General features: G+C 38.3%; 1 protein-coding gene across 1 annotated transcript; it reads left to right on the top strand.

Annotated features, from left to right (window-relative positions):
* Positions 1 to 3,227: 3,227 nt before the first annotated feature.
* Positions 3,228 to 21,030, top strand: trim54 (tripartite motif containing 54). The gene is made up of 8 exons (XM_026143022.1): positions 3,228 to 3,634; positions 4,835 to 5,013; positions 7,836 to 8,010; positions 10,743 to 10,838; positions 11,617 to 11,850; positions 17,093 to 17,115; positions 19,215 to 19,339; positions 19,528 to 21,030. Exons 1-8 carry the CDS (start codon positions 3,443 to 3,445, stop codon positions 19,593 to 19,595), a joined length of 1,092 nt encoding a protein of 363 aa, XP_025998807.1. The 5' UTR covers positions 3,228 to 3,442; the 3' UTR covers positions 19,596 to 21,030.
* The last annotated feature ends 322 nt before the right edge of the window (positions 21,031 to 21,352 follow it).

Raw genomic sequence — 21,352 nt, forward strand, 5'->3', positions numbered from 1 at the left:
CCGCTTGTTTCTGAGTGAAACCGTCTGCAGACGTCTGCATGTCATAGTTGTTTTTAATCCATAATAACATCCAAAAGTGAAACGGAGCACTTCATTTTCATTTATTGCTACATGATTAGAGTTTAAGCATGATGGTGAGCACTCAAAGTCATACTGTTTAGTTTTTTAAACACCATAAAACAGCAAAATGATTTTTTTTTTTTTTTAAAATCTTACTATTAGGCGACATGTTTTATGAAAGGATTTAACAGAATTGCTGATGTTTGACGCTAACATGTCAGCATGCACTGTTTGTGTGGTGTCCTCGGGATTCCCATGTACTTGTTTGCTATTCACCTAGGGACCATTTTTGACTACAAGGGTTACTACAACCACTGGCGTATGCTAAAAACAATTAGCATGGAGCTAATTTCTTTTTGTGGATAAGCTGAGTGGTTGGAAAAAAAACGTTGCACTCATCTTTTTTAAGAAGAAGAAATTTAAAAGAAAGTGAACAAATTTAGAAGAATTTGGATAAAGACATTTTTGGATGAAACTGGGGATTGATAAATAGGAGAGCTGACTGTTGTGGTTCCCTGTGGACCACATGTAAAATTTATTATAGAAACCAAATAAAACAACAGGATTTTATAACTTCTAGTGTGTAACTTTGTCTTATGTTTGTGCTTGCTTAGTAAATTATGTCAAGGGTTACACTTTTAGTTTTTTAGCACCACTTAAGAAAATAAGATGCATAAAGCTACTTTCAGCTTGCTCCCTGGCCACAAGGGGTCGCCACAGCAGGTCGCTTCACGATTTGTGTTTATTCAGTTATGTTGGCTTTTGTTGTTGTTTTTTTTTTTTTCTTAAATTTTATTTCTGCATTTAAATTAAACATAACATGCTTATACAAATCAACCGAGAACAATTACTGTCTTTAACATTTGTGAACTTATAAGCATGAAAAGAAAAAAAAGAGAAAAAAAAAGAAAAAAGAGGAAAAAAACAACAAAAAAAAAAAAAAAAAAAATTATAACAATATTAACTAAATGAATTATTATTATTTATTTATTTTTTAGTCTATTTCACTCTTTATTTAGGCTTTTGTTGTTGTTGTGGTGTTTTTTTTTTTGTTTTTGTTTTTTTCAGGCTCTTCCCGATGCAGTAAATTTAAAATAATACTACAAAAATAATAATACAAAAAAATGGAGATAATTGAAAATACAGAAAAAAGAAGTAATTGAACCATTAGTGAATAATAAAGAGCAATTCATTGTCATCAGAGCCATCAATAGTGAATGAAACGGCTGCAAACAGTACCAAGAGAATAGCATGTGTGGTGGTGCTGGTGTTGACAACCATTATCACGTTAATAAACACTAAAGCAAAGGTTATATGGTAAATGAATGAGAGCCCAGCTGCATTTGGTGTTTGTAAGGGTGCAGGGTGGGTTTTATTTTTATTTATTTATTTTTAATAAATAAAAAGTTTGTTGACAGGAAGGTAATCACAGAACAGTCACACGGAGGTCTTCAGCTTTAATCCCTGTGTTTGTATGTTTGGCTCACTGCAGCAGCCCTCCACTCCAGACTATTAATAGTCCCGTTAGCCCATTAGCAGCTTAGTTCTGCCGACTCCATTCTGTTGATTAGCAAGTACTTCAGGGTTTTTGTTTTTTTTTGTTTGTTATTTTTTGTCTGTCCCTGGGAACAGACCTCACTGCTGTATGCTGACAGGTTGAAGGCCACAAAGGGGTCTCTGGGTCACATTGTGAACGAGATCAGGCTTAGATTCTGCATGAGTAATCAATGATAGTTTACCAGGTCAGAGCATGAAAGCATAAAAGTGATTGTAAAACAGTTAATTCATAGTTACAGTGTCAGACAGTGACAAAAAGAACATACACAATGTCCCGCCTCAATGTGCAGATAGTATACAGTGAAATAAATACAGATTCAGACTGCTTCATACATTTATAGACTTTACTATTCTTAATTTTAGGCCAGTAGTCATCTTACCTCTGCTCTTTAACATGACTGCATTAATAAACTTCACGTCTTTAGTGTTTAATATTAATATTCACAACACATTACTTGATTTTTCTGATCACATTTTGCCCTCACATTAGTTAAAATGACTTGAGTGGTCCATAACATGATGTAGTTGTAGTAGTAATCAGTCATAGTCTGTTAAGTTTAAGCCCCAAAAAGAAATTCCTCAGTTGTAGTCACGTCCCTGCTTTGATGTCCAAGCTCCTGTATAAATGTGATATAATCTGAGGTTTTCTTGCACATTTGACACAGATATTCAATAAATGCTTTCTCCTGAGGCTGAGGGTGCTGAGGGTAAACAGTAGATGGCGTTCTTGAGTTGGTTATCTAGTCGCTGACTAATATTTCTGTATTTATAGAGTTTAAATGTCCTGTGAGCCGTTGTTTGTTTGGAGAGACGCTTGGCCAGTGATTCTGTTCAGCTTATTATTAGGATCTGGTTACTGACGGACTTTGTTTTTTTCTTCTTCTGCCTTCCTGCTTGAAGACTCAGTTGCACACCTCACATTTATATATTTAGTAGAGTGGAAAATGAACATTAAGTTAAGAACCAAACTAAAATTTTAACTTTATTAGAATTTCTTTTAAAATTTGAACCATTTTGGTACATTTAAAAAAAAAAAAAAAAAAAAAAAAAAGTTCTTACTGAATTGAATGTCGTCAAGAAACATAAATCAGCCGTGGGGGGAAAAAATGCTTTATTGTGTTGACTTGTACCCAGCTCATTATTTAGCAAAGCTTTGCTTGTTTGTTTTTAGTGGTTTCGATATTAAATATCTTTGATTAAATGATATTTTCACACTTTGCTTTGCTCCAAATAAGAAGGAGGCTTGTTGGAAAAATACAGCACAACAAATACTCCGACTTTCTGACTAATCTCCTGGTGAGATTACTCAGAAAGTTGGATGAACAGAGATGTTGCATACTCAGCGTGTTCTGCAGGAACAAACAGACATCTAAGTTGAGTAATGCTTCAAGCTGTTTATGCCAGCATGCTAATCACCTGAAACTTTGCTGTCACAGGTTGCATTATGTCACCAGGATCCCCTCTGAAGTATCAGACTTCATAAAAATAGAATAATTTGAACCCAGATACCGAACCCTGCTGTGATCCCCTGCCACTCCCAGACTTTCAGGAACGCAGTTTAGACAGTAACCCAAGCCAGAACAAACTGAGGAGCTAAAAATACCAACAGAGGGACAGGCTGGCTGCTGTGGGCCTGAGGTGTGTGGGAGGGTCTTTACATGGGCTTCAGGCAAGCTGGCTGTGGCATAAAGTGTTGGACAACTGGGGTTAGAAATGGCGCAACAGCTAAGTGGAAAATACTAAAAGCAACTAACTTTACAGCCATTTGAGAGTAGAAGGGCGGAACTTCCTGACGTCTTTGACATCTTCCTCACCACTGGAGGTGATGAGCTTTGCTCTCAGCTTTAAGCACCCGACAGCAGGCAGCTCTGGGCCCGGTGCTGGAAGCGGAGCAACCATGGAGAATCTGGAAAAGCAGCTGATCTGCCCCGTCTGCCTGGAGATGTTCTCCAAACCTGTGGTCATCCTGCCCTGTCAGCACAACCTCTGCCGCAAGTGTGCCAATGACATCTTCCAGGTGAGACTAAAAGAAAACAGGAGACGACCTTCTGGGTTAGTTTTAAAGGTTTTAGATGGCGTTCCCCTTTATCTACACTCATCCTCAGAGTCTGCAGTGAGCTTAGATTCACGCTACAATGTGATGGAGTGAAAACCCAAACAGACACTATTTATTTTGTTCTAGTCCACTTCCATGTTAGCAGATAGTATCTGTATATTAAATACGCTTTTGAAATTTAGAAATCAGATTTAGTCATTAATCAACACCAACAGCAACCTAAACTCAGAGGCTTTTTCTAATGTAAAAATATTTCTTTCTTCTAGCTGTTTCTTTACATCAGGTACGAGAATCTATGAACACATAACCCCAATTTTAGCCAAACTACATTGGCTCCCTGTTAAATATCGTATAGATTTTAAAATTCTTTTTTTTATTCACTTTTAAAATTCTGAATAATTTAACGCCCAGCTATCTCTCTGAACTACTCCACTTATACAATCCCATCAGAGCACTTAGATCGTCCAATCACAGGCTCCTAGCACAACCTAGGTCTCGACTGAAGTCGAGAGGTGACCGGGCCTTTGCAACCGTGGCACCCAGACTCTGGAATAACCTCCCTGTTCATATTCGTACTGCTGTGTCTCTCCAGTCTTTTAAATCACGTCTTAAAACTTATCTTTTTACTTTAGCCTTTGATTCTAACTAGTTGGCTGTTCTAGCTTATTGTGTTGTTACCTATTGTTTGTTGTCCTGTATTATTGTTTGTTTTAATTGTCTCATGTTTTTACTGACTGTGAAGCACTATGGTCAACACTGTTGTTTTAATATGTGCTATATAGATAAATTTTGATTTGATTTGATTTGATCATATTTTAATGTAATTTAGGGGCACAAACATTGCAGTTAAATGGCCAGATGTCACAACACACCTAACATCTGGCTCATGGAAAGTGGATCTGTGGCTGAGCTGAGGCCTTGACTGACAGTGCTGACTCAGGGTGAGTCAGCACTGTCAAGGCCAAATGTGGCCTGTGGAAAACTGCAGATGTGGGTCACATTTATTGCCATCTGGCTATAAATGTTTAATATAAGTTTAATATAAGCCAAAGCAGAGTCTTCCTCTCTCTACACTGATACTGGGTTCATATGTGCAACCAAACAGAAATGCACCAGAAAGCAGTCTGAAGCAGTTTGTTTCTTTTCCCCTCTTAAATCCAGTCAGCTAATCCTCTGTGGCATTCCCGCGGTTCCTCCAGTGCGACGGCCAGTGGCGGTCGCTTTCGCTGTCCATCGTGCCGCCATGAGGTGGTGCTGGACCGCCATGGAGTCTATGGCCTCCAGAGGAACCTGCTGGTGGAGAACATTATCGACATCTATAGACAGCAGGAGTCCTCCAGGTGAATGACCCACCGAGGGAGGGTTGAAAGAAGGGGTAGTAACCCAGGCAAATGTTTCTTTTAGTGAACTTTTTAAGTCATCACATGTACATATTTGAGGGTCTTCAGGGGCACACTAGCATTGTAGTGATGCCTCAATACAGCCACAGGATTGCTCTGGTGAAGCTGTGCCTCTTAATAAAGTCTAAGCAGAATTGTTCTTTTGTTTTGCAAATACCAGATACAATGGTGTGGTGGAGATAAAATACTCAGTTTGAGACAGTTTTTTCTACTCTTGCTTCTGTATGACGTCAATGAGAGGGTACTAATAATGCGCTCATCTCAGGCCCAGACTCAGTGGCTGGAATTACAGAAGCCCCACCCACCTACTAGTCAACCTTCTATTTGCAAAAGCTGGCCAATCAGGAGAGGGTTGTTTTGAAGGGAGAGAATCTGAAACAGCTTGTTCAGTCTTTGAATGCACTTTCCCAATAATATTTGTTAGTTGTATTAAACCAAAATCAAGTAATTGTACCATTGGACACCCAAGACAACCTGTTTTTATTTCTTGTTGTTACTATGGGACTCACCTTCCTCAGAAACATTTATCTCATCAAACCAATCCTGATTCACTACTAACTGCCACATCCAATCCGGGTAACTCACAAAAGTTAATCAGGGCAAGTTCATCCAACTAATTTATTTTATATTACATTATAATTATGTAATGAGATTAATACAAATCTAAGTAATCAGAAGAATCATTAAATTAAACATTATGCTGATTGTAAATCTTGAAATTCTTCATTCATCATTTAAAAACACTAACATGTGTATTGAGTGTGCACTTAGCTGTAGTAATGAGTGACTGCCTGCAGAGTGCAGCATCGTATTTTATTACAGCAGGTTTCTGGGTTTGCATGTTTGTCAGCAGAGCAGAAGTGATGTATGCATATACTGTATGTTGTGTTCTTGTTCATTGTGGCTGATATAAAGTATATTTAGCAGTAACAACAAAGCCGTGCGTGCTTACATAATCAACATAATCATAATCAAATAAACAACAACATTGTAGCGTTCATTTTTGGGTTATTTGTCTCCTTTATTTCCAGAGACATATTTAAAGACAAAATCAAGCACAAGTCACTCAGTTTTGAAGTACAGACTAAAATATGTTAGCCAACACGTGTCTTGAGACACGTGTTGGTTTTATATTTTATTGTATTTTCTTTATTGCTATATTAATACATTTTGATGCACAGGTTGATGATCACAGGAGAATGATGTGTTGTGTGCACAAGGAAAGATGTTGGAGATATGAAGAGTAACGAGAAACGCCTGATGCTTTCGCTGTAGTTACAGATTATTACAGATTGTTGCAGGTAACACGTTTGATTTTTAATAATAGGTAAACAGAAAGATGTTTAATATTTAGATTTTGGCTGAAGAAACACAAATTCTGAACAAGGTCTAAAAGTAGAGTCGTTTTTAATAAGTGTATCAACCAGAATCAGTTATCAAATATTTCCCCAGCTTGACTCATGTGGAACCTGACACAGTAACTGTTCCACCTGAGTATAACCAATGCCCGAGCACTGTAGAAATGACAGTATGACAGTTGTTTCCACATGCATCCACTTCGTATAAAAAGTAAAGCGTTTCAAGCAGAAGGCTCTTTAGTACATCTGCTCTCCACACTTACCACAACAGATCGTCCTCAGTGTAAATATGCCTCTCAGAATAGAAGCTGAGTGAGTCAGTGATAAAAAAGAAGAGCGACAGTAGGACAGGAGTCCCCTCTTTATCCGTGTGGGTTATAATAGATGTGATTGTTCACACGGATGTAAACAAATCTTTTGTAACTTGTGGTTTTCTCATCATTTTTCACATGCGAAAAATATTATCATAACTTAATCATCGTTTCTGTCAGAGATGCCTGCGTCAGAGTACAAAGGACAGTTTGTTTCATTAAATTTAGCTGTTGTTTCTCGGAAGCTACGTGGCACCAGAGTTATCCATGTCCGAGTCAGCTTCTTTTTTTTAAGTGAAATGTCTGGCAGTGATCAATCTGGGAGGAGAATGATGTCAAATCACACGCGCAAAAATAAAGGAGACAGCAATGATAATGACCTTTAAATGCATACACTATTCTTGTATATATTAAAGCTATAATAAAGGAAACCAGCTGAGCTGTAAGTGAGCAGTGACATTCCTGATTTGCAGGTGGCAAAGGGACAGCTGCCACCTCTGGCAAAATCTTTATGCAGTTCTTCCATCATCCACTGACGTCAAAGTACGTCAGTGATAACAGAAGTAAACTAAGCTGCTTCAACAATACAGACAATGATGCCAAGTCTTGTGCATGCTATGCATGGGAATGAGATTAAAAATGAGCCAAGTTTCCTTTTAGTCACATTTTAAGGGTATTAAAATGATGGCTAACAGCTTATAAAAAAGAGCTACTTTTGGATTATTTTGTAAGTGAAACACTGGTTTTCATCTGAACTTTCTATGTGATTTACTGTGCAACTGCCTTTGTAGCTGTAGGCTGCTGCAGGCTATCTGCAGGGGTGGGATGTTAAATTTAATTTCTTACAACCTTATTTAGATTTACTGTAATGGAGTTTAAGACATTTTAATTACAGGCTGCTTTAAGTTAAAGATTGACTTAAAATATACTTTTTTCACTGCTAATATGTTAAGGTAAATATTAAAACTTACTACAAATGGGTGTGATATTGACAGAAACCTGTTATATAAACCTACCAGGCTTTTATGTCCACATCCAAATTTCCCTGGAGCAATCTTTACATTAAACGTGATATTTTTTTTGTATCTTGCAGACTTGTTAGCATGAAGCCAGAGCAGCAGCAGCTCATGTGTGAAGAACATGAAGACGAGAAGATCAACATCTACTGTTTGTCCTGCCAGACGCCGACCTGCTCCATGTGCAAAGTGTTCGGACAGCACAGAGACTGTGACGTGGCTCCGCTCGGCACCGTCTACATGAGACAGAAGGTGAAGGACGGTTACAGCATACAGTTTCTACTTCGCGCCACTTCACGCTTGACTAAACCAAGTTGTTTTCGCTCTCCTACCTCTCCTTTTAACCAGTCTTTATTCTAACTAGCCGACCCTTGCAATCAGAAGGTTTAAACAACAGGTGGATGATGCTCGTATATTATAAATATCATGAAAAATTACATTATAGCGCAAAGAGTAGGAAAAATACTGTTCAAACAGTTTGAATAGATCCACTTTAAACTCGCTCATAGCACATCTAAATATGAAGTTAAACATGTGAAGATCACAGATAATCCAGTCAGCTTTCAAAATAAAACACTGCTTGCTGATATAAATGCCCCATCTTTGTTTTCCCAGGGTTCATTTGTGATTCTCACCCCTTATTTCCATCTCATACTTTAAATGAGCTCAGTCAATTCACATTTCCACCCTCACATCAACTTCTTTTACCTTCATTTAAGTTTATTTTCAGCTTATTTGCAGAGAGCCCTGCTCCGAGAGCTTGAGCTTGTTTAAAGGTCAAATCACCACAGAGTTGGTAAAATAGTTTCTACCATGAAAAATACAGGTAGGTGTGTTCTTACGATGACCTTTATCTTCCAGCATTTTTTATCTTATTTCTATTTTTACATTTTTCCTCTTCCTCCTCGGCAAAATGCACACCAGCTCCCACTGTGGAAACCAATTCATGACTAAAAAGAGAAACACAGCAACTGTTAGGATGTGAAAATTTAAGACATTTTTTAACCTCAATTTTGATTATTCTGATCAAACTTAAGACCTTACATTATACATGACTTTGTGTTTATGATGCAGCTAAAACGAGACCAAGAGCTGACTGATCGAATACCCAGAGCACACGAACAGGATACATATAACCACTAAAATCAAGGCTTCAGTACATGTACATGATCATCTGTCCATCTAAACATCAGTGGCATTGCTCTGTGCACAGATTAAAAGTGCAACTTCTGTTTTTCAACACACAAAGTCACACAAAGACAAAGTGCAGCAGTTTTGTCATGCAGATGGCAGCAGCAGCGTCCGGCATGTTATCGAGCAGTTGGCTTTGTTGACATTTCAGTGCCGGCCTCTCCATCTCTCACTCTGCATCTGATTCACTCATCTGAAATTTAGATGAGGCTCCTGAAAGTTGTTGATTCCCCATCTTTGTGCAATCTGAAAAACAAAAAAGTTTGGTGATCTCATTTGGCCGGCACAGAAGCGAGAGTGTTTGTTACACGAGCAGCTCATCAAATCGCACTCTAACTGTAAAGTGGCTATAAAAATATGCATGATGTCATAAGATATTCTAAACAGATGCATGTTGATGACTCATGTTGTTGTTGTGCTTGCTGGTGGCGGCGGTTACTAATGAGAAAGTACTCGTCCTGCGGAGCAATCCTGCGATTACTATGAGAGAGGTTTGAGTTAAAGTCAGCATCTGCGAGAATGATAAGACACTTAGCAGTCGACTGTCAGATTTTCTTGAAGGTGGAATTTATTTCTAGTTTGTGTCTGTCCGAAAGCAAAAGTTGAAACAGTCTTTGCAGTCCAAAGAGAAGTAGTTTAAATATAAAAAACAAACAAGGAAAATAGTGAAAAGCTCAAAGTAATCACGGACCTCTGATCAGAATTAAAGGATTGAAACCAACCATATCTGAACAAAAGTGCATTTTTCCAAAACACAAATCACACACAGACCGTTAAATATGAATAACATTTAAAAAAACAACAACAACATTGTATTTAAGAAAAATAGCGGTACTGAAGTGTTTTACTTTAACATATAATCATAGAGGCAGGAAAAAATGCTGAAATTTTTATTTTATAAAATATAACTGGGGCTCCGACAGTATTTTATCAGCTTATAATGTCACCATGAATACAACAGAGTGTCTCTCAGTTAAGAATACCAGAATAACAGTGACGCAGTAGCTCATCTGGCTCATGGCTCGTCATAATTCACAGGTTACTGTAAAGTGTGAAGTACAGAAAGAACATGATGTTTTCTCGTCACTCGCTGTATCGTGAGAATTAAAATTCACTGAGAATGGAAAAAATGTGACCTTGACATTAAGCAGAGTTTGGGTGAAGACCTTTGAGGTGATTGCCAATGTTTGTAAGTTTAGTAGCAATAAACGCCTCACCACTGTGTAAGATCATTGCAGCTTTGGTAGGATGTACTAAAATATAATGTCAAATATTTAGAAAATATGTAGGGAAACATTTAAAAATTCATTTTAAAGATCTGCTCTGGTAGATCGCTCCATATCTGAGGAGCCTCAAGAGCAAACATTAGATAAAGCTTAAAAATCCCTCCTGAAACGCATGTTGGGTCATTAAAATCTGGGTAATGGGCTCACTTTTTCTGCATTATGATGAATTTAACACTTGTTGATTCATTTTTAGTTGGTAGGTGTTGAAAGATGATTGCAATAGTCTAACTGAAAGGAAATAAAATAATTTATAATTGTTCTAGTGTCTTGAAATTTGAATATGTCTTGAATAGCTCTTCTTGGACTTGGGCTGGATGACATTTATTTGTTTATTCACTGGTAAGAAATAGCAGACATTTTCCTGACAGCTTATTTCGTTGTTGACGGATATGACGTTATCAAAGCTGACGATTTCAAACACATTAGGTTGGTTTTTGTAATTTTTTTTCCATGTTAACTTTAAGTTTCCGTATTAACTGATGTCAGTGATGCTCTGAATGTTTGCAGACGGAGCTGAGTGACGGCATTGCGATCTTGGTGGCCAGTAATGACAACGTCCAGGCAGTCATCTCTCAGATGGAAGCAATCTGCCACACCATAGAGGTTAGACATGAACACATGAGGCGCAAAGGATGCAATTTCATGTCTAAATCCAGCCGCTTTAGCTGTACGAGTATATAAGGGTCGCTGAAGAAAACACAATGAAAGGGCTGAGTTAGTGTCAAATACTGAGAATAAAAACTTGAATGTTTTGGGATTAAACTCATAAATTTGTGAGAAGAAAAACTGTTAAATGTAAGAAAGAAATTATACATTTATGAGGAAAAACTAATTTATTAGAAATACACAAAAAATACAAGTTACAAGACAATGAAAGTTATATGAATGAAATTAACATAAAACAACTTGAATCAGTTACTGAAGAGAGATCATCACCACATCACCCTCATTGTTAGTCTGTACTGCCTTAAAAAACATAATTTAATTTTGTTAAGGATAATTATTTCCTTAAAGAGACAAACAGTAATCAGTAGATGAAATCAGTCTATCCTGGATCAAACTTAGCTAATGCAAAATGTGGTGTGATAACATTAATTTCAGCAATAAACTGAAATTGATTTCTCAGTTACAAAAAAGTTGCTGTGACTGAGGCTAGGTGTAAGAGCACACAGACTAGCTGTGTTGTGGTTTCTGTGATTTAGTTTTTGCATCTTAAAGGAAAGACACACTGGTTTGGGTGATGTCGTGGTGGCTTCATCCATGTTTAATAATTAGTACTGGAAACAATGATGGTGAAGTTTAAGTGGGACTGATGAATAATATTAGATATCTGACATGTTAGTTAGAAAATGACTAACACTGTCACGCCATCATTCTTTAGGAAAACGGCCAGCGGCAGAGAGAACACCTGAGCGGCCACTTTGAACGTTTGGTGGCCATCTTGGAGGAGCGGAAGCAGGAGCTGGTGGGTCTCATCACCAAAGAACAGGATGAAAAGCTCAAACATGTTCAGTCGCTCATCCGTCAGCACAGCGATCACCTGGAGGTGGGCGTCACGCTGGTGGAGTCGGGCATACAGTCCATGGAGGAGCCACACATGCCTCTGTTTATACAGGTGGGAAAAAACTGCAGTTTCACAAAAAGATTCCTTGTGTTTCCAGACTTGATCAAATATGACTCTACAGTGTTTCTCACAGTACACCTCCTAATTTTGCAAATGTGAGGTGTGTGTCTAAACATTCACATTTAAAGATATGTACATCTTTGAAACATAAGGTGAACATCCTAAAATCTAATTTCTGCATCTTTACAAAGAAATATTTCTGTTGTAAATCAAAGTAAGGCATCAGCACGGCTCCTCGTCTTTCCCATTGCTTCTGTATCTTTCCACAGGACGTGGTTATTGTTCCTCTTTTCAGTAGGAGGACTGTAAACCTAACCATGATTCAAACCTCTGGCTCAGATGAAATGAACAGCTCACACAATAAGCCTCATTATGCAATCCATTCTAAGGGCCTTGTAACGTCACACTTCCTGGTGCAAAATACAAACGAGAGTCCAGAAATTTCTGCCTCCAATTTTTACACTTCTAAGTCTTCCAGCAAGAGATTGATTCATTGATTCGTTATTGTATTTTCTTTTATTGAATATTATTAGGTGGGCCAAAGATTTCTGCTGGAAAAGGGACCAGCAGTGGACAGACCTCCGGGGTCCAGGCCCACTCTATAAGTCGCTGTACTTCTTCACTTCAATTATAACGTGCATTAAAACAGTTTGGTAATGGAAAACTTAAAACACCAATATTGGGTTTGCAAAAGTTGAGTGCTTCTGTAGCGATCGTGGTAACCAACATGAGGGAGGAGGACACTGAGTGGACGGGCTTGTGCTGGTCAGATTTGTGTGCAAAGTGTCTCTTTGAAATTAAATAAAAGGTCATTTATCGGCTTGTCAGACTAGTTTTAAAGCTTTATGCTCCTTGAAAATTTGCAAAACAATTAGAAATGTGTTGTTCTAGTGTGTGGTGAGTTCACTTGCCTCCATTGCCTTTGGTTTTGGATACATTTCTCTATGATTATACTAGCGCGCTATACATATATGCTTGTAAATATGTATTGCATTTATTTAATTACTTTTTTGAGAATAGCAAAGTGGATTGAGTCGAATGCCTCTCCATGAAGGTTGGCTGCTGGTCCAGTTTGCACGCTATGCTGGTATCTAGTTCATGATGAAAATTTTTACAATTTACTAAATTTTTACTATAAATTTATACACTCCAATTTTAATGTACTAAAATCATTACTGCAATTTTTTTTGTCCCATTTAGAGTCAAACCTGTACTACATTTAGCTTCTTTTTAAACCATTATTTTTTAGCTGTTCCATTACCAGCAACCCCACTATCATTACTCTTTGCTGTTTATCACTTTCAGATGTCTGTGTCTAACTACCTGAAGTGTTCGTTAATTACTTTGAGCTTTTCCATCCTAATCTATTTATATTGACGATTCATCCAATATTTATAGCTAAGTCAACATGTTATCTGCTACTTCAGAGATCTATTTCAAACATCTATTTTATTGATTAGCACCAGCAAACCCTTTATTACTTTTAGCCCATCATTAAAGCCTTTAAATTTAGCCAACAGGTAATTACTGGTCATTTGTTTTCCAACCACTCGGCTGCCCTTTTAATGCCTTTTCTTTAAATACGTTTCTCGGATTTGTTCACATAATTACAGTAAATACAAGAACACATAATTACCGGAAATGGGAAAAAAAACTCAAAAACTCACTGCATAATGTGCTAAAGTATGCCTGAAAGATGGTCAGCGTGTTATTTACCATCAAGAAAGACTGAATATAAACGTTTTATTTTTATATTTAAATTCTAATTCCTGTTTTTAGCTGACAGCTTAATTCATTTTTCCACATCAGCCTCCAGGCTTCCTTAAATAACTCGCTGCTCGATGACACCTGGCCCTCTTTTAATTATGTTAAAGCAACCGATGACACAACAGCACCACAGACGGATGTTTAAATCAACAGTTTATTTTGTTATTTATTTAACAGTCTCACCGCACTCTTCACGTGCTCCTCCGCTTTCCCTCTACTCATCGATATTTTCCCAGGCTCAGCTCTCATTAGACAGGATAATCCATGCTCACTGATGATCAAGAGCTTTATGTATACAGCCGCAGGGCGAGGAGGGAAAGTGGAGGAGCGAGCCCAGCGGGACGCCTCTCCATCGGGCGCTCTGCTTCAACAACACCCCCAAGGACACATGAGTCTCCTCCGGTCCTGAATAGCTTAAAGGCAAACATCACGTCTGACGCTCCCGTGATTAATTCACACTCGTGTAGAGATAATGAGAAGCAGGTCAGCCCCTCAAGTACACCGCATTGATCCACCAATCAATCACACGCTCATACATTTTGATGTATTCCATATTCAATGTATGGACTTTTAAAACACACTTAATTATGTAGAAAACACACAATAACTAGCTCGGCCTGAGCACGGGGATGCTCAGCAAGAATAAATTAAATTAACTGATTTGTTTTCCTGCTGTTTTAATCACTGTGTATCTGTAGGTGTTCTTAAAAATTACTACTTCAGCTGTAGCTCAAATTAATAAGAACCGGGCTGACGGAGCAGCAGCACGGTGTGATGGTGATAATGAAAATAAACACCATGGAGTCACCGCAGGAGACGAGTTTAACTCATGTTGAGGAATCTCAAAATTACTCACGAAGCATCTTTGAACTTGTCATCCTTCGTGACGTGCCCTTGTGTAAGTGGACCAAATTTAACAACAACAGCTGAAGAACATCAACAATGACCTAGAGCTATACATGAGTCACACTTTAGATAAAAAAGTGTGACTTTTTTATTTATACTGGCATTGCATGCAAACACTCAGTTCGTCCTCGTTCTAAAACATGATCTGAGGATATTTCAATTGATGCACTTTTTGCAGACTGGGTCTTACCTGTTAAATAAGTATTACCTTCTGTATGGAAGGAGCCATTTTACCCACAGTGTTCAATGCAGTCTTCTTTTCATGGTCAGAATAAACAGGTACAACTGAAATTTGTCAACTTTTTCAATTTTGGGTTTTCAACAATAGAAATGAAATGAAAATACTGGTGATGGAACATTCTTTTCAATCAGTTTTTCTTATAACCAAAAAAAAAAGAAGCAAAAACACAGGAACACACTTCCTATACACTGGGTGTGAGTGGAGCCCTCTAGTGGTCCACCACAAACTATTCTTTTAGTGGATTTTATGTTAGTAACTCAAGGATTAAACACATCTTTGCTTATGAAATAATCAGAAATATGTCTAGACGTCTAACAGGTACTGTAAGGGTAACATACCCTTAACTATATGTAGAGCAGCCACTTCTCTCGGTTCAAGCCAACTTTCTTCAGATTGGCTGTCCCTCGTAAACTGACGGTTTGAACAGCGGGTGAGTGGGGTAACTGTGTGACCACATTACGAGTATCCTCTCTCAGTGACATCATACAGAGCCAGGAGTACAAATAAAACTGTCTGAAAGTGGGTTTTTAGAGTAGTCTGAAGCCAACGCTTACATACAGTTACCTCGTTATTTGAAACTTTAGTATGTTCAATATGATCATTCATTATTATAACAGTATACGTACACAATAAATAATATACACTTTAAGCTAGCTCCATATTTGGGTTTTGCAGATGTTAACATTGGATGTGCTTCCTGATGCACTGTGTCCCTGCCCGGCCAACCAAAAAGTCACACTTTAGCATTTTTTGGATCAACTTTAGCTTTGATGACAGCTCGCAGTCACCAAGGTATTGTTTCAATATATTAAGGCATGGTTACAGCGTTTTTCATTTTCCGTCCACAGTGGTGTTAATTTTTAACCAACATCTTGTACTGATGATGCGTAAAGTCTTCTCCAACATGTGCCAAAGATTCTTAATGGTCCATATGTGAGAATGATGCCTCATGCACCCCGAATCATCCTTTTAAAATCTGAGCCAAATGAATTCTGGAATCATCTTGAAATACAGCCATGCCATCAGGGAAGAGATAATCCAATCATGGAAATCCTGGTTCATTCAGTGTATTCATGTAGTCAGTTGACCTCATCTTTAAGAGGTGAGAACTCAGTGGGAGGTTCGTACCTCTTAAATATAGCGTAAGTAGCTCAGGCTGGAGATGCTACTCGTTACATCAGAAATAACCTGATGATGTGGTTTAAAAATCTGATAGTACGCCTCGTTGATGCCTCCTAAATAAGGTGTTTTGAGCAAGTCCTGGAGGAAGACCCTGGGGCAGACCCATAACACACTGGAGAGATTGTCTCAGCTTGCTTGGGAATACTATGGTTTCCCTCCCAGAAGAGCTGATGGACATAGCCAGAGAGAGGGAGGTCTGTCCCTTATCTAGATCCAGATAGACGACAGAAACATCCCATCCATGATGAATAATTCTGGCAGAACGGGTAAAAGCACAACAGGTTGGCATTTTTCAAGAACCCAGCCAAGGGGCAGTGGTCAAATGAGTATTTCAAACCAAACAGAAGCCCTAAAATTTCAACGATGGTGTTTTCAGCTGGACTAAAAGAACAGGCTACTTTGCCTGTTTGTGAATATTTTACCATTACAACACATCAGTTCCACTGATCTAGATTTATGCAGATTGTGTCAGAATTAATCCAGCTACAACTTTCTCAGTCGGCTGCCTGAATCAGTTTTTACCACCTGAAAAAAGTCAGTAATAAAGATCATATTCACGCCTTTCACTTTGGACAGAGCACACATGATTAAATACGATGTTGTAAAATGTAGATGGACTGACATAAATGTGTTTTCATAAGCTCCAAGTATTATTATCACTACAGATATTCAGGCTCTTCTATAGAGAAAAGGTTTTATGGCACACTTTGAGGACTGATGAAAACCTGAAATAAGTTCATAAAACCTGAGAGCCGACAGTTGGATGACCCACGTGTCCCTGACCCGATTTTAGGTTGTTACTAAATTCGGCATCTTTACTGCTGATGTCTGCGTCACTGCGTCTCCACGGAGGAAAATGTGTTTGTCTGCCGGTGCGTTTGTAGGAGAGAGAAAGTCTGAGCCTCAGGTGTCGCTGTTTTATGCCAGAACAGGTGTTAAAGAAGATAGAGCAAGTGGAAGCAGGTAGTAAACACCATCAGGCCATTCTGGCAGCTGTCAGTGTTAAAAAATCCATGTTTTCATTTAGCACGGTGACGTCTATGACAAATACTTGTGACAGATGTTGTTGGCAGAGATGACTGAAGCACAATGTAATTAACTTTCTCTTTCCTCTTTTCTACTTTTCTCCAATACCAGAGCGCTGAAGCCATACTGGAAAAGTAAGTGCTCGTGGATGAAGCTCTGATTGTGAATGTGACCTTTCCATCCTGCATGTCAAATATTTTACTTTTTACTCTGAGAAGTTGATCTAACCTTAATTTTTAACCCAGCCATCTTCAGTCTAGATGGAGTCCTGTAAAAAGTGTCTCACAAATACATTTCCATAGGTTTGGGAAAGCTTTCCAACCTTAAGGTGTTCAATCATTTCACTGATATGACCTCCAACATTAAATCGCTCAACAATCCACGCTGATATGGACCGAGTAATGTGTTAGGAATGAAAGGATGCCGCGTTGTTTGATAGGAGTAAAAATTCATCAATCTACAGAGGGCTGAATCCAAAGACATCTTGAAAATCAAAGTGAAAAAAGTCAGTGTTGCCGAAATTCCATTGCAGAAACTCAAGGTGGTAGTTTGTAAGCCCCCATATGCCTGTATACCTCCATAGCAGCGTCAAGGCATGCACCTATTGAGACCACGGATGGTGTCCTGGAGGATCTCCTCCTAGATCTGCACCAGGGCATCGTTGAGGTCCTGGACAGTCTGTGGTGCATCCTGGCACCACTGGATGGACTGATGCATATCCCGGATGTGTTCTATTGGGTTTAGGTCAACATGGGGCACAGTGTCACTTCCATCATCCTCCAGGAACCAACTGTATGCTTCTGCCACTGCACTAGTGTAGGGTCTGACAATGGGTCCAAGGATTTCATCCCGATACCCAAGTGCCGTTGCTTAGCCTGTAGAGGTCTGTGCATCCCTCCATGGATATTCTTCCCCAAAACATCACTGAACCACCACCAGGCTGAACGATGTTATAGGCGGCATAAAGTTCTCCACACTGCTTCATGTCTGTCACACATGCTTGAAGTGAACATGCTCCTTTTTTTTTAAAAAGGAAAACAAACTTTTGTAGCTGAAATGTTTGCGTACACGTGCTTCTCAAAGACATCTCCCCTGGAAAAAGCGTTTGCTTTTGCAAAGCACAACAAGAACGACCAATAAAAAGAGCAAAAATGAGCAGAACACAGAGACAGCTCACTTCAAAAATCTATTTATAGTGATTGATACAAAATTAATTGATTTATATATACAATGTAGATTTTGTACTGTCTTAACCTTCCCCAACAGTCGTTCCCTCTCTGTCAGATGTTTGGCCCTTTCATACTAATTACTTGTGGAACAGAAGACCCTGCTGGGGCCACGAGATCAAAACACCAAACAATGCTGCAGTCAGCGAGCAGCCACGCGGGGATACTTGGAGGTCAGCGTGCGTTTGCTTTGCTGATAGATCGAGTCACATTTGGCCTTTTACTTGAAATCTCCATCAGTCTCTGAGATGGAAGTCTGCCTGATTAAATACTTAGCGCTGGTTTTATTGATCCAACACTGGCTGCAGATTAGAAGCAACTAAAGAAAAATGAGTTTAACACGACTGAGCATGTCTTATTTTTAATATTGACCTGGATATAAAAGGTGAGAATATCTATAGTTTGCCAGCGCTGATAGACTCTGTTATTACAAGCAGCAAGTCTGAGGGATTGTTAAGTGTTCTGATTCTGATTTTCATGAAGAAGTATGTATTGCTCGAGTTTGATTTGAGTTTAAAATGCTTCAAAATGAAATTTTATTTTGTGCTAAATGCAGAAGCCTTTTATGTTCTTTACTGTTTTGTTGTCGTTTTACTCGTGTGGAATTTACACTTCAAGTAAGAATAATTCATTTAATTTATGACCGTTATGATCAATTTCTTAAAAATGTGCAGCTACTTTTTATCTGCAATAAACTCATAAATTCACTTTCTTGCTTTCTGCAATTTTCCATGTTAAAACTCAGGCTTACAGTAAGGTGACATTTTAAATGTTTTATTGGGTTTGGCTTTTGAAAATAAATTAACACAAAGTACAATGCTTCACTTTTATTGCAGACGTAGCAGTTTAGTCTTATGCAATGCATCTCTTTACATGAGAGTTCAGGTTTTTGTATTTCTTTTTAAAGGGGAACAAACTTTTGCAGCTGAAATGTTCGGTACAGTACAGCTTTAATGAAGTTAAAAGCAGTACAGCTTTTAACATGAAGTCTCTGCGTTTGTTTACAGAATGGCGGCGATGGCGAGAGCCTCGAAGTTGGAGCTTCCAGAGCTCGGTTATGAGAGCATGAGCCATTTCATCATCGATATCGATGACCTCGCCGACACACTGAGAAACATCAGCTTCTGCTGCGGTATGTAGTTAACGTGGTTATATACACATTTTAAATAGTTGGAAAACAAAACAAAATCCTCACACGGACTAAAATCATTGACCTGAGCACATTAAAAACCACACTGAAGTTTCAGCACAAATAAGTTGAGTCTGACGTCACTCTTACTGGTATATGAGGTGACTTCAACATGTTTGTGTGTGTTTCAGGTGTGGCGGCTGATGAAGAAGATTTTGAAGAAGTTGAGGAAGATTTGGACTTTGGCTCCAGATTTTAAGACCGAAGAGCAAAGAAGCTGATCAGTTTTGACTGACTTCAGTGGAGATTTTTAAACGTTGTCAGAGATACTGACCAAACAGCCTCTGCAATCGATAAACTGGAGTTTTGTTTGGCCAAGGCTGGAGAGTGTGTGCGACTTTGGTATCGAAAGTGTCAGATTCCTCACAGTAGTTATTCCACTTCTAGTTCTTGCCCATCAGTCGTAGAAGAACAAAGTTTGCAGAAATATAATCACATTTTCACAATTAGAGGACAGAATGTATTTATGAGTTTTAGCTCCAAGGACCAATTTTAATAGTTTATTTAATACTAAATTTGGGAAATGTGACAAATGTTCATTATACACCTTTCCACAATAAATAGGGAATGTGTTTGAAACAAACAAACAAAAAAAAGTTCCCTAGAGAAGCTATAACAATGTTTATATATTGTAATAATTGTATGATAAAGAAAGGGGGTGTTTGTACTTCTGCTGAGGAGGCTACGTGATTGGTTTGTCTGTTTGTTACCAGGAGTTACTCAAAAAAGTCAACAAACGGCATGAAAATGTTACCAGAGGTGAGCCTATGATGCAAAATGCCAAAAATTGGACATTTTGCACCATATTTACAGAAATATGCATAAAATAAAAAAGAAACAAAGAAGAAAACCCATATTCACACATGCCATGACGAGAATTTTAAACCATAGTTGTACTAATGCTCGTGTTTACTGGTGGCTGTGAAAACAGAGGAAGCTCATTTTTGATGCTTTTTGGTTTAACTTTTTTAATCAGGAAGTGAAACTCTTGAGATTAAGCATCTCCTTTTTGCAGCAGCGTCGTGGGACAAGCAGGATTAACCCAGCATGCTTTTCACTCACAGACTAATTTGCTTTGAAATTGGGATGAGGATCTCAATATTGTTCCCATCCCTGCTTTAGTCTCAGGTGCTGAAACACATTTGTTTTGCTGTCGGATTTTTGCAAATTACTTGCGCATTGGTGAAGTATGGATATTTCAAGAGACCGACATTATGCAGAGAATCCTGAATTAAAATCAGAGGGAGTGTTTTAAATCTGTATTTTGTGGCAAAGTCATTAAACTGTTTTCATGTTTCTTATCTTTGATTTGACTGGATTTGACTGCTGAACCCATACATGTAGTTTTTAAATCGTATTCAACAATAAAATGTAAACTATTTTAGAAAATGCTTCAATTTTCCAGACGTGTTAAGATCACTGCCGAGTGGTGGTCCTGCTTGTAGAAGGACATTAGTAATGTAACTGCATTTTTTCCTCATGTTGCTTCATTGTCAGTGAATATGTTTGGTGGCAAAGTTCACATATTAAACAAATGACATCATCTCAAAGCTCATCTCAACACCAACACTCGGGTTGTTCTGGTAATATTCCCAGGTCATGATGCTTTTTGATAACATTCAGAATCCACAATTCTGACCAAAAGTATTGACCTTTTACAGAAACTGACAAGAGGCACTGACTGTTGAAGATATTATTACTATTATAATATTCACTACCAGTCAAAAGTTTGGACACGCCTTCTCTTTTGATGGTTTTTCTTTGTTTTTACTACTTTCTAGATTGTAGATATATCAATTACATGAAGCAAGATATTTGGAATTATGAAGAATTATGAATTAATTAAGAAAAAATTGATTACCTCCCCCAACTCTTACATTTTAGATTTCTCAAAGTAGTCACTCTTGGCTTTGACAGCGCTGCAAACCCTTGGCCTTGCTCTACAGGTTCCCACCG

This window comes from Astatotilapia calliptera, chromosome 15, assembly GCF_900246225.1.
Source record: "Astatotilapia calliptera chromosome 15, fAstCal1.2, whole genome shotgun sequence".
Taxonomy (NCBI): domain Eukaryota; kingdom Metazoa; phylum Chordata; class Actinopteri; order Cichliformes; family Cichlidae; genus Astatotilapia; species Astatotilapia calliptera.

Excerpts from the sequence above, each read along its gene's own strand:
- trim54 (XM_026143022.1), top strand. The coding sequence starts at position 3,443 with ATGAGCTTTGCTCTCAGCTTTAAGCACCCGACAGCAGGCAGCTCTGGG. Across the intron at positions 8,011-10,742 it reads CCGTCTACATGAGACAGAAG|ACGGAGCTGAGTGACGGCAT; the intron begins GTGAAGGACGGT and ends GAATGTTTGCAG. Across the intron at positions 11,851-17,092 it reads ACATGCCTCTGTTTATACAG|AGCGCTGAAGCCATACTGGA; the intron begins GTGGGAAAAAAC and ends CTCCAATACCAG.